Raw genomic sequence first — 13,950 nt, forward strand, 5'->3', positions numbered from 1 at the left:
CCCATCATAAGAGGGACAAAGAACTGCTGCAGCAAGTCCAGAGGAGGGTCATGAGGTTTGCAAGATGACTGGAGCATATCTCCTATGAAAACAGCCAGAAAAAGTAGGGGCAGTTCAGCCTGGAGAAGAGAAAGTTTTGTGGGACCTCACAGACACCTTCCAGTGTCTGAAGGGGCCTAAAGGGAATCTGGAGAGGGATTCTCTGACAGGAACTGGAGTGACAAGGAAAGGAGGAATGGGTACACACTGAAAGAGGGGAAATTGAGACTAGGAAGAAATTCTTTACTATGAGGGTGGTGGAATATTGAAACAATTGCCCAGAGAAGCCATGGATGCCAAATCCCTGGCAGTGTTCAAGGCCAGATTGGATGGGGCAATGAGCAACCCGGTCTAGTGGATGATGTCCCTACCTATCTTCCAGGAGAAAGGGAATTGAAACTAGGCCATCTTAAGGTCTCTTCTAACCCAAAACACTTGTGATTCTATGAAATTACAGGCTTCTTATTGAGAGTGGAACAAAAATGACAAATCTCTTCTCCTGTATCACTGTACTTAAACAGTAATGAACTGGAGACATTATCCATATCTGAGAAGAGGTTTCTTACATGATTGTGAGCTGAGAGCTTTGGCCTTAACTGGTGTTGCATGGTGCAAAGGAATCCAGAGGACCAAAACCATTCAGAATGAAAGATTGAGGACTGCCTCTAGGGAAAATTCCACTTTTTATTTTTTTTTCACTCATCATTTATTTACAAATACACATTATAACTTTTATATACATTGCACATTTACATGGTAGAAAAGTACAAAACTATATATTTAAATGAATTTATATTTAACTCGCCATGTTTGAAAATATAAAATTGCATCAGAAAAAAAGTATTATGAAAAGCAAGAAACTTGAACTGATAAAGCTTTGATATAATTTTAGCAACACACTGATTGGGAAAGAAAACTTTGAAAGCAGTACTGCAAGACCATCTTAAAGGAAACACCTGATAAAACACTTATGTGTGTTACAAAAAATAAAACAATAAAAATAAAATAAAACCTTTATTCTTTCTACAGTTAGGCCTGTAGCTGTTATTAAACTTCACAATCCAATTTCTTTGGGTTCAAAATTTGTATAGTACAGTATAAACTCTCAATACACTGAGATCATTTCAGTACGCATTGTGATCAGAAGTAGAGAAAATGAAGTATAAGAAGTTTCCTTAAAGATTGCCTCACTGCACCTTGAAAGTATACTTAAGTCAGTTACAACACCTTTTGGTCAGTCAAGATTCCTTGTAAACAAAAACACAGGGATCTTTTATGTACAGAACTGGTGAAAAGAAAATCCAATAAATAAACATAACAGAAACTGACATGCAAGTTTTTTAAAGTGGAAAAGAGTTAACATCAGTGAAACAAAGAGATGAGATCATGTGGGTAGGCTCTAAGGAATGGACTTTCATAGTTTACAAGAAAAAAGAAAAGCTTTACTTTACAAGCAAGAGACCTCACAATAAATAACACTGCTCTTTCCGTAACGAATAAATTTCTTCAAAAAACAAGGTGTACGGTCAACCAGACATTTTATGTATAAATTATAAAACATGACACAGTATAAATAAATGTCTACGAGACTCAACTATATGTATACTTTTTTTTTCTCCCCAAAATAAATAAGCATACACTTATTTACAGTACGGACATTGATTTTGTGCCCAATGGCTGTTCCAATAGTGATGGAGGTTTTACCACTCTAGAATGGAAGATATAGGAAAGCTGTAGTCCTGGTCTTCATCTTCCTCTTCATCCTCTGGGTCTTCATTAATTGCTAGATGGGGGAATACAGGGGAGCTGTTGTTTAAATAAGGACAACAACAGCGCAGAAGCAGCTCAGTGCATGTTTTGAAAGCCCTCTGAACAGCCATAATACAGCGTTGCATTTTATGCGACTTGTAGTGAGATGCTCTTTGGCATCTTCTGTTATGCAATAAGGTTTTTTACACATAATCTATGAAGTCATAACTGCAGAAAGTTCTGAAGAATCAATGGCTCAGGTTTTATTGGCAGATTCCTGAAATCAAATAAAAAGCGCTCTGGTGTTTTAGTTTAATTGCTTTGTGTCCTTCATTCAGAGTTAGTAGAGGCAACTGTGCTAAACCAGGTGCCTTGTGCTACCTTTAAGTTTGTTCTTTTGGACCGAGTAAAGAGTTTATCCAGGTGTTAATAAAGCAATCAGCAAAGCACACGAGAGCAGACAAAGTACAAAAAAAGTCAATAGAATTACACTCCTCGGGCAACCCCTTTCTGATAGAATGGCTTGTCCTTGGAACATCCCCAAAAACTCCAACTTGAAGGCCAGCTCGTTGTTGGAGATCTATTGCATTTTATCAGCAACCAAAGTGTGTGCGTGAAAGATAGATACTTATATTCTACTGTACCTTGAATCAATAAATCAAGCTTTCTTACGTTTAAAGGTGTAAGTCTTCATTACCTAGGTATCTCCTTCAGAAGCCTTAAGTGTCTGCAGAGTTAAAAATCTCACTTACAGTTGCAAGATCCAGAGTGCTTAACTTCTAGAAGCACACCCATGGAGCAAGCGGCCTCTTTCATGGCACACTCGCTTGGGTAAGTTGTGTTATCGCTGGCACACACTGCTTCTTCTGACTTGCTTTCAGGGCATAGCTCATCACAGAGGGCACACCGACCTCTGCCAACCTTAAAATCCCACAAGCATTTCTTCCCAGCACTGCATTGAATGTCTTCACAGGATTTGGCTTCTAAAAATGCACACAGAATACTAGAGGTAAGTGAAAGGACAAAGAAAAAAGAAAAAAAAAAAAGACAAGCAGCCCCCAAAACCTCCTTTCCCCCTGTGAACTGTGAAGAAAGAAAGCTCAGATGTAGTAGATGTGATGATACTTGCTAATTTTGCTCCAGCAAGTATTTCCTTGGACAACAGTGCCTGTCTATATGTGGGGGAGGAAAGACAGCTGTGCCAGCAAAGCTTGGCCCTGGGAATACAGAGTTACATTTGCCTATTGTACATGACTTTCCTGCTCCATTTCATGTCAGTGGAAATTTGGCTCCCCAAATTAGTGGTAAATGCAGGATTTGTCAACAGGTCCAGCATTTCTGAATCTATTATTTTTAAACTAACCCACAGAGAGCAGTTGTCTACAAGATTTGAAAGGGAATTCACCTCAATCTATGCCAACTAAAAGCAACCTGAGACTTCCCCAAATTCCCCCAGCAGTTTTGGGGAGCAGAGGCTGCCCTGCAGGTGCTTCACTGTAATACATTGCACTATCAGTCCTTTCTGGAATCACTCACAACGCAGAATGTCAGGTTGCACAGAAATTATTTGCCTATCTTCACCTACCCACTGTCTCCAAACCCACAATTATTTCTAAAGAGGAAAAAGTGATCAGATGTTTTCTATTAAGTTAACATAGTCTTTGCCAAGACCACTTGAAGACAATTGTTTCCAGGAATACAGACCCGCTGAATATGGTGACCTTATTACATTGTAACCATCTCATCATCTACTTCAGGGAGGCTACTTCTCCATTAGATACTAATGTCAGCATTCACAGCCATAGCAGGATCAGGCCCTCTTCTCCCTCATCCCTACTGCAACCTTTTCCAGGTCTAAGTTCACCCTGGCTCTCGTCTTCTGGCAGGGGAGTACTAACCCAAGCTTGTTGAAGTCTCTCTTTCCCCCCAACACTAACTACATCCGTCCAGTTACACACGCTGGATACTCTGAAACAGGCGATTGAGGAAGCTGCCCCCACACTCAGTGTCCTCCAAAGATACTTACTGACGCATTTTCCTTCGTAGGCTAATCCAATGGATCTTCCCAGGAGGCAGGTCGCTTTCCTGAGGTGGCAGGCACTGGCGTAGGTTATGCCGTCATTCCCGCAGAGATACTGTTCAGGGGAGGTAGGCTCTGGACAAATTCGGTTACATGTCACACAGTAGGCATTGTTGGTTTGGTCAACCACACATGTGGAGCTGCCTGGGCACAAGACATCCCTGCAGGTCTCTGAAATACAGACAGAAACACGGGGATTAGTAGAAGATACCAGGATGCCAGTGAGGAGTGTATAGGTGACAGCAAGAGCAAACGATCAGATAAAAGCCTTCAGTAGCTCTCCTCGTTTAAGGGGTGCTGGAGAATGCCTTCACATATCAGGGTAGCTGTGTGAACACAAGTGCTGCCAGACTATGGGGAGCTATCAGTTCAGCTACATCCTTGTCTATGGAGCATGGTCTAGTTACTCTCTCCCAACCTGGTTCCTGTAAGGAGGTACATCCAACATCTCCTCCCTACTCTTAGACAGACACCCTTTGGCATTTGAGGGAGATTGGATTAGATTTGCAAACCTACTTTTGCATTTGCCCTGATACTGGACTTCAAGTTCGGGCTGTTCTTTACATCTGGCTTTGAGAAGGGCGCACTCGTTCCTGTAGGTTTTCCCATCTAAGCCACACACGGGGCCCTTCCAAGTGATATTAGAGCAATCCGGAGCACAAACACACCGAGGTTTATTCTTCTTATTCATTTTACATTTCTTCCCGGGTCCACAGTCCACATTCTCGCATGTTTCTGATGGAAGGAAAGAGGCACCACTTTAGTACCAAGCGTGAAGAACAGACCTGGTGTCAAAACTGCTTGAAGAAAGAAAGATACTGTGAATCCAGAGCACAGAGAAAAACCACCGTTCCCTCCCCTTCTAGGACGCACCGCTTGAGGTAAATTCCCTCCGCCAGTGAGGGCAGGGGGAAGAGAGGGTGTCTCCCCTCCTCCTCGTGATGTGCGAGGCGGCGAGCAGAAATGGGTGACCCCTCCGGGATTCCGAGCCTGATACGAGACGCCCCTCAAAACCCCGACGAGGAAGGAAGCGAGAGGGTAGAGCTGCCCCTTTCCAACTCCCTCCCCGCTCCTCCTCCCCCAGACCAGCCCCTGACGGAGCCGCTCCTCAGCAGGGAGCAGCTCGCCAGCACCCCCTCACCTTTGCACGGGATGCAGTTTGGGGCTCCCCCATTAAAAATCATCCACTTAAAAAGCGTGTTGTCGTTGACGTCCTCCGCCGTCCACGACGTGGTCAGGCGGCCGCTCTTGCAGCACTCCTCCTTGCTGAGGTCGGTTTTGTAGAGGACCTGGCAGCGCCCGTTCCGCGCCTGGCGGAGCCAGCAGTTCCCAGCTGTGGGGCGGGGGGTGGGGGGGACACCCAGACGGATCAGTGGCGGCCACCAGTGACCCAGACACAGCACGTGCGCCTTGCCGTGACTTTTACTAGACTGTTTCCTTTTATTTGTCCCGTTTCATAACCCGCAGCTACTACGGCCCATTTGGAAACGCAGTTTAAAAAACAAACAAACCCTCCCCCCCACCAGAACCCAGCCAACCAAAAAAATCCCCCCGAAAACCACAAAAGAACTAAAAAACCTAAACCAAAAAGCAACAAAACAAAATCCAAAGCAAAACAAAATAAAACAAAATGAAAGAAAGAGGAAACCCAACCAAAACAGAACTTGAGTTTTTGGAGGTATTTATTCCATATGTAGAGCAGAAGGAGCACTGCCGACACGTGACAGAGGCTTGAAAAGGATGTGCATTTAAAAGGGAATAAAAAGAAAATCGCGCTTGCAAATTCCTTCCTCCTCCCCCTGCCCTCTCCTCCTCATCGCGGCTGCACAGCAGCATTGTTTTAGTGCCGCACAGTTTCACTCCCAGCCCATTTTGCAATCTGCACGAATTGGGAACATTTGCTGTTAGCGAACTCTTTCGAAATCTCCACATTTTACTGTTTCTATTAACAAATGTCTCCTTCACTAAAATAATTCAGCAGAGTTTCAAAAAAAAGTGAGCAAAGTACATAAAATACAAGGACACTTTGCGTAGGAGGTCCCTATAGAGTTTTAAAAATCGATCAAGCTGGAAAAGTTATAGGTGCCATCTCTCCTGCAAACATTTAAGAGGAAAGTACATTGTCCTTACACCGGATAGAGTAGGTTTTCTTGGGGTTATTTTTTGCCTTTTTTCCTCTCTCTAGTATCCCTGTTATTTATGGAGTCAAGCCAAGAACATTAGTCCAAGCAACTCCCCTTTTTTTAGCTGAAGCATTTTGGTTGGGATGAGTGTCTCGTGAATAACCAATGTGACTTCTCCAGCAACTCAATTCCAATTGATTCTGCTGCTAATCCAGCCAGGGCTCGATCCTGCCTCCTTACTCCGATGGGAATGTACCGCAGCGAGGGGTCAGGATCGGCCAGCGGAGATGTCGCTGGTCGCGGGGGAAGATTCCACCCCACCCCCCACCCCCCCCCGCTAAAAATCATTGAACAAACAATGCCCTTAAAAAAAAAGTTTTGCGTCTTACCGCTGCCTACGTTAGGTTAATCTATACTCTATATCGGTACTGGGGAATGGAAAAAGAAAATAATTAATTATAAAAGAAGCAATGGCAAGACGTCCAGGTTGTGGCTGGAACATAGTCAAGACAAGGGAAAAAGCCCCCAAACTAAAAATCAATATTCCCTTGTGTCGAAAGAGGGCTCTTAAGAGTTGTCAATATCAGGTTTGGGTTTGTTTTGTTCGCACGAGGAAGGAAAAGAAACAGCCACCAACTTATTTAAGCATACTCTTCAGTGCAGGAGAATTTACAACGCTAATATTTACTCAGACACATACACTCCCCCCCGCCCAAAAAAAAAAAAAAAAAAAAAAAAAGGACTAGGGAGGAGGTGGAAATCACAATATTAAAGTATTGAAGTCAGTAAAAATGACCACTTATTGGTTTCTAAAAATGTCAGCTGTAATCGTGGGGTTCTCCATCACCACCTCTCCTTCAGTCAGTCAGGAGAGATAAAAATCTGAACTAAATTACCAACAAACTTTGAGCATTCATTCGGGAGCCGAGACTGGGAAAGTTCCCTCACGATGCTGTTCTTCATTCATGCTGCATAATAACAATAAAAAACAAGAAAAATCCTATCTGTCCCCTGTGCCTTTGCAGAGAAGTGCGAAGATCCGATGAAATAGGGATCTAAATGACACCTCTGCACCTCACTACAAAGCCCACAGTTAACTTCTGTTCTGTTGGACCTTGGAGAGAGGCGTTTAACACGGCAAGCAAACTAAACCGAAAGACAGAAAACTGTAGTAATAATAAAGAAACATATCTGCGAATAAACAGTCTGGTCTTACCCTGCACTGTGTGATCTTCCATGAAGTGGCACAGAAACATCAGGATTAAGAGCATGCCCGGGTGGATTCTCTGATTTAACATCCTCAGTATAGCAGGGAGTGAGAGAGACGCAGAGACAGCGTGAGGGGGAGTAGGGAGCGAGCACTAGCCAGCCTGCTTATGATCGCTCTATTGAATGAACGTCAGGCTCTGAATGCAGTCTCTCTTTAAATCTATACGGGGGTCCTAGCTGTCTGCGGTGGGCGGTCTCCTAATGTGTGTGTGTGTCTGCTCGGGGGTGGGGAGATTTAAAAAGTTCAGTGTGAATCAGGTGACATTTTCCACCTTCTGGAAACCCTCTCCAATTATCCGCTCTAGGTGCACGCACGCACAGGCGCGCACCCGCGCAGCCCCGAGCGGCGGAGCCGCCGGCGGGGGCAGCGGCGGGAGCGGCCCCGGCCCCGGCCCCGGCCCCGGCCCCGCCGCGGAGCCGCCGCGGCCGCGCAAGCGCCACGGGGGGCTGGGGACCCGCGGGGGGTCGCGGCCGCTCCAGGGGCGCCCCGGCCCCGCCGGCGGGCTGAGGGCGCTGCCCGGGCGCGGAGCGGCGCCCGTCCGCCCGGAATGGGCTCCGCGGGCGCGGTCCCCGCGCGAGGTGGCTGAGCAGGATCCATCCCACGGCCCGCACCTCCGGCGGGCGGGCGGACAGACCCCGATCGACCAGCCCCAAACCTGAAAAAAGCAAAAAACCCAAAAGACAGGACCCGCTGAAAGTTTAATACCTAGGGCCGTTCCCGGGAGATAGGCTTTTCACTGGGAGAGCCCGGGAGGACGAGACGGGAACGGGGGCGACGTAGGCGGTCTCCTTTCAGAATCAGAAAGATTGCAACATCGATAATGAACTTCTAGGGCACTAGTTTATTAAGCACAGTCTGGCATTATTCTCCCCTTAGAAAAGTTGGCGGTCTCTCATTTATAACATTTTTTGGCACCGCTGAATGAAACTGAGTAGGCGATATTTCCTTTTATACAAAACGATTACTTAACGGAAAATGGTATTGTTTATTCAAAAGCTGCCTTTTAAATTTCGATTCTTTCGCTTTTCTGAGCCACCAAAGCACAACAGACTGCGAAGTATGCAGACAGGAATGCCCGGACAGTGCCGGGTCAGGGGCCGGTGGGCCGCGGCCGCCCGCGCCCTCCGCCCGTCCCTCCCCACACCCCTCCTCCTCGCTCCCGCCCCCCGCCACCCCCTCCCGACTGCCCCCTCCCCACAACTGCAAATAACTCAGTGATAACAGATTTTTTTCCACCAACTGCAGGAGATAGTGCTAATCTTTTAATAAAAGATCCCATTACAATGGGATCTGTCTGGACAGACTATAATAGATCCAGAAATACAGCCGTGCTAATATTAGAAGACAGTTGTTTGGGTGCCTCAGGCCGGGCCCTGGTCCCGCTTTGAAAGTGGGCATGAATCACAATGTCCCTCGGTACCACCTGCGGTCACACGCATTAAGAAGCAGACTGGTAAATGATTGACCTCGCTGCATTTTTTTTTTTGTTGTTGTTGTTGTTGTGTTTTTTCTTGTTTGTTTGTTAGGTTTTTAAAAATTATTATTACAATTACTATTATTGTTATGATCCTCGCCCTGAGCATCGCGCGGGCATTTTGAACACTTCAGAAGCTCCGGGCTTCAGAAACTCCACATCCTATTTAATCTTTTCCCAAATTGGTGCCACTCTCCCCCTGCCCCCCGCCCCTGCTGCCGGCTGCCGGAGCCGCGCTCATGCGGGGTTGCGTAGTGCCCTCTAACGGCGGCGGCGCGCAGCGGCAGCGCCGAGCACCCCTAACTCCGAGCCACCCTGGCCCACGACCGCCCCTACCCCAGAGCGCCCGTGCCACCGAGCACCCCTACCCCCGAGCCGCCCCCGCCCACGACCGCCCCTACCCCAGAGCGCCTCTGCCCCCGAGCACCCCTACCCCCGAGCCGCCCCTACCGCCGAGGCTCCCCAGCCTCCAAACGCTCCTATCCCCGAGCCGCCCCTACCCGCGAGGCTCTCCAGCCCCCAAGCTTCCCCATTCCCTGAGCCACCCTGGCCCCTGAGCCTCCCCGGCCCCTGAGCCTCCCCTACCCCCGAGCCGCCCCTGCCCGCACCGGGGACGGATCTCGGCCAGCGCCCCTGCCCGGCCGCAAGGTGCTCCGGGGGCCAGCTCCGGGGGTCGCTTTCCCCGCGGGGCTCCGGCCACAGCCGCTGCACAGCTCTGGAGGCAGCACGGCCCCCGCCGGGGCAGCGTCGGGGTCGGGGCCGGTCCGGGAGGTGTCCCCGGCGGGGCTCGGGGGGATGCCGGGCGCAGAGAGGGGCGCGCAGGCGGCTGCTCCCGAGCTCGGCTCGGCTCAGCAGGGCTCGGCTCAGCTCGGCCCAGAGCGGTCCGGCACTGCACGGCTCCCGGGAGGGCTGAGGGGTCAGGCTCACCTTCCCGGGTTCCGTTTGTGCATGTTTTTTAGTAATTGGCCAATACGATGTTTATCCTGATAATGTTTTCAGTTATAGAGGGGCGTTTTCAGGCCATGTTCCTGGAAATGAAACGCAGAATGGGTCGATAAGGTTTGCACATGTGCTTCATGCATGCATCATCGGGAGATCAATATGATTGCGCTGGTATGGAGATTTGTATCACACCTGTTCTCTGACATCACTTAGAAACAGCTGCTGTTTCTTTCATTGTTTTCTCCTTTTAAAAAAAAATTTCTTTTTTTAAATGCTAGATGCTGGGTTTGTGAATAAGAACATGTCAGAGATATATTATGTAATCAGAACTGCTTTCTTTCTCGCTGTGTGTGCCACTCTTTTTGACTCCCCCACCCTTTCTGCTTTGCCAACAATCATATTTAAATTAACAAAAAAACAATAGGGTCAATCTGTAACTGAACTGTCAGGCAGCACAAGAAAAGAGTGTTGTTTTCAGTCTGACAGGTTTCACAACTTCTTTCTACCAAGAAACGTATGCATTTTAATATAGGCTTTTGGATGTGAATCCAATCTTTGCAGCTGGTCCTGATCTTGGAATAATAGAGCCTTTAAAAAAACCTTTACATACTTACATCTCAGACTTTCAGAAAGTTCAGATTTGCTCTCAATTTATATATTTCTGTGTCCTAGTATAGCTATAGCTACAGCAAACCCCATAATACAAAATATTAAATGGCTAGCCTCTGAATAAAATAGCAGCAAAATACAGAGAAGGAGGAAAAATAATCTGCAAGCTACCTCGTCAACATGTGCTATTAACATACACAGATATAGACACACCATCATTCACGTATGTGAATGTATAGACATCTGTATAGACACACACATGCATGTACGTGGAATATTTACTTTGTGATAAGTCAGTATTCACTATACTAGTATAAAATTACCTTTTACCCCTTTCCCCTCACTCTGTTGCCTAACAGAAGAGTGGTTGCTTGTATCAGGAATGGATCAGCTTGGAATCCCCTCTTTGATAAGGAACATGTCTGCAGTAAAATTTTTTGAGATTGTGGATGGGACTCCAGGCCAAAGCTGAATGTTTGAAAGAGGTCTGGATTTTGACTAAGTGAAAATGGGAAGGCCTATCCTGGCAATCTAACATTCAAGGGAGCAGAAAAAGACTCGGACACCCTCCTGTGGTCCTGGATGTATGTATGCATCATCTCATGCAGTTTCTCACACAACTGGCCTCTCCCACAGAGCAAGTACTCAAATAAAGGTAGAACGTCCCCTTCTGGTAGGAGAGAAGACTTGTTACATTGCTTTGTTCCCATCTAATTGCACTGATTATCACAAAAAGAAGGACTTGTTTCTGGAAAACTGCAATTTTGTGTAGACTTCCCTCATTTACATCTCAGATATTAGATTTAAGGACTTTTCTGAGTACCATTGCATTGTTCTGTTTGAAAAGCTTTCCCTCCACTTTTTTCCTAAAGTATAGAAGAAGTACAGTCCTTCAACATTTTCTGTAGAAATATAATATGCTGTTTCTGAGGAAAAAAGCATACAAAAATTGTAACACCAAATTTAGTTTCTTGATTTAACCAAGGTCTTTTGTGAAAAACAAGCAAACTAGTTCCTGATAAAACTAAGCTCTAAAATATGTGAACAGAATTCTAATATCAGGTATTGGCTATGTGTGCTATTACACTAAAATAATTCCTGCACATCAGTGAGACTATTAAACATAGAATTTGCAGCGCATGCTATTGGGGAGTGCTGTGCTTATTGGATGAATGCAGGTATGTGGGGTTTTTTTAAGTTGACCTCAGAAGTTATGTCTGTTTTCGGGTGGTGGGCAATGAACTTCATAAAGAGGTAGTAAGAATCTTACCTAATAAATAACGCTGGTGAAACGGGTTCATTCTGGTTCATACTGTAGAAAGGTCATGTAGACAGGTGTCATTCATGTTTTAGGTCAAATAACATTGACATATATGTGAGCCACACTGATCCCTTCCTTGCCTTCTTTTGGTGGTTGAGGAAGTAATAACCTAATTGTGTATCCCCCTACAGTTTGAAGGATAACTGCCTCTTACTCGAAATCCAAACAAAACAAGTTGTCTTAGACATTCCAAAGACATTCTCTTGCCTTGTGCTGTCAGAACTACGGGCCACCACTGAAGAACTGCAGCAAGTCTTATTATTCAGTACAAGTGGGATGTGGTGTGGCAAGACGAGGTTTAATGTGCGAATGGAATGAAAACAGGTTATTAAACAAGTTGCAAAATCTTTCTGGGTTATTGAAAACTTGGACAAAAGCGTGAAATTCCAGCAGAAAATGGTATTGGAAAAAATTGTAAGGAAACTCTTACAAACATTCACTATCTGAAGAAATGAAATAAAAAAAATTATAAAGGAGTCTACTGATCTATTGCTTTACTGATTTGTTAATGAGGTGCTCCTCTGTATATTTTCAGACAATATTAAAGAAGAAATGTGCCACAGGCCATGGAATTTCTAGGTCAGGAAAAGTCTCTCACCTTGTTGGGACTGCAGTGTTTTCAACAACGACAGGAATTCTGATGTAGATTTTAAATGAATTTTTGAAAACTTGGAAAAATGTTTAAAAAGGAAAGAAAATATAATTATTGTGGGAAACGTATTCTTCACAGTTCTTAGGAGGCTACTATAACAAAGAAATGCTGGAAGGACAACACCACTAGCTCTAGACAACACTTTTCCACATAAAGGCTTAAGTGGCATGGTAGGAGGGAGTATGGAGATAGCAAAGTTCTCTGGCAGACCAACCCCTGGACGGCCAGTTCAGCCTCTGGCTGTCTTAAGTCATGTGTTAAGTGCAGAATGGCTCTTGCCCAGCTTCCTGACAGGCAAATTGCCTTTTCTGCTTTCACAACTCTGCCAAGTGAAGCTATGTCATTCTTGGTGACAAAACTTCAAAATTTTAAGTTGCAATTATAGATGAGGAGCATAGCGCTTTAGGAATGATGGGGTTATGTCTGGGTATTGTGCTTTTAAGGTCTGGAACATTTTGTATGGCAGACTTCAAGAGACAAGTTGGCAATCAGTTGCAGCTGAACCAGGACTGGAGACTAAACCAAAGATAAAGTGAGGACAGACATAGTTTGTTAACAACTACTGTGAAAATTAAGTCAATTTTTGCCATTACTTTTTGTTTTTTCTTGTTATTTCGATTCTATTAGAGTTAATGTGAAGGGCTTATCTTATTATTTGGAGGTGTGGAGTCACATAACTCTCTAATCCAAAAAAAGCTATGTTTGACTGTAGGTCCTGAAATGGAGTTTGAAGAAAAAAAATCACTATTAAGCATGATAGTCAACTGTGACAAGCTGAATGCAGCAAGGCAAAAAGGGTAATAAATGGATGATTTCCAGTTCAATGCATATATCTGGTGATGTACTGGATCTTGTTTCTAGACTAAGTACTTGAGTGCGTCAAAGTTACAGCCTTGTTAGGGACAGATCATTAACTTCTTGTTGTGAGGTTTATATTTACTTTATTTCTTATCTAGGAAGAGGATCAATTTTAATGGTTGACTTTCAGATATTAATGGAACCAAATGGATTTTAGTCTGCTGTATAGTCAGTGCCAGCTTGCTGGGACGTTATCAAAATTGTCCTACATGGTACTTGTTGGTAAAGTCCAAATGCTCCAAATGTCATCTTCTAGTATTTCCTTAAACATGCTGGTCAGAAGAGAAATGAACTTGCTATCAACAAAAATGATGATCTAAATGGGACTAACTGTGACAAGGAATTTTAGAGAAGTTAAGGTTGTGGCTATGATGGAAGCAAAAAAAGGTTTTATCCCAGTTGTGGTGAGCTGCTTTATTTTTATGAGCAGAAAAGGAGTGTATTTCAGGATCTGGAGCATCATCACATTTGTATCACATATCTTTACAGGTCATCGAAATTTTCAGTCCATGAAAAAGCACATTTTTGCTATCACAAAAACAACAGTGAATTTCCAAAAATATTTTTTATTACAAATTGAAGCTATTGTGCTGTATTAAGCACATGGTTCTGCATGTGCCTCTGTAGATTTGTCCTAGGCAGCCCTAGATAGTGCCATCTGTAGACCATCTAAAGTCTTATTTTGAAGTCGGACTTTTGTGGAATAAATGCAAATATTAGTTAGGAGTATGGGAAAGAAGAAGACCCCAGGGTAAGTTATGCTTTGTTTTGAGATTTATTGCATAAATTTCTTTGCAGTGGACGCTCTGCATGGATCACTTAGAGTTTGTTGG

General features: G+C 44.8%; 1 protein-coding gene across 1 annotated transcript; it reads right to left on the reverse strand.

The window, feature by feature from the left end:
- Positions 1–705: 705 nt before the first annotated feature.
- Positions 706–7,418, reverse strand: FST (follistatin). The gene is made up of 6 exons (XM_014889715.2): positions 7,208–7,418; positions 5,010–5,201; positions 4,385–4,603; positions 3,815–4,039; positions 2,541–2,771; positions 706–1,822 (listed from the first exon to the last, which is right to left on the reverse strand). The coding sequence occupies exons 1-6, from the start codon at positions 7,287–7,289 to the stop codon at positions 1,740–1,742; spliced, it is 1,032 nt and encodes a 343-aa protein (XP_014745201.1). The 5' UTR covers positions 7,290–7,418; the 3' UTR covers positions 706–1,739.
- Positions 7,419–13,950: the final 6,532 nt, after the last annotated feature.

Source organism: Sturnus vulgaris, chromosome Z (genome assembly GCF_052056855.1).
Source record: "Sturnus vulgaris isolate bStuVul1 chromosome Z, bStuVul1.hap1, whole genome shotgun sequence".
NCBI lineage: Eukaryota > Metazoa > Chordata > Aves > Passeriformes > Sturnidae > Sturnus > Sturnus vulgaris.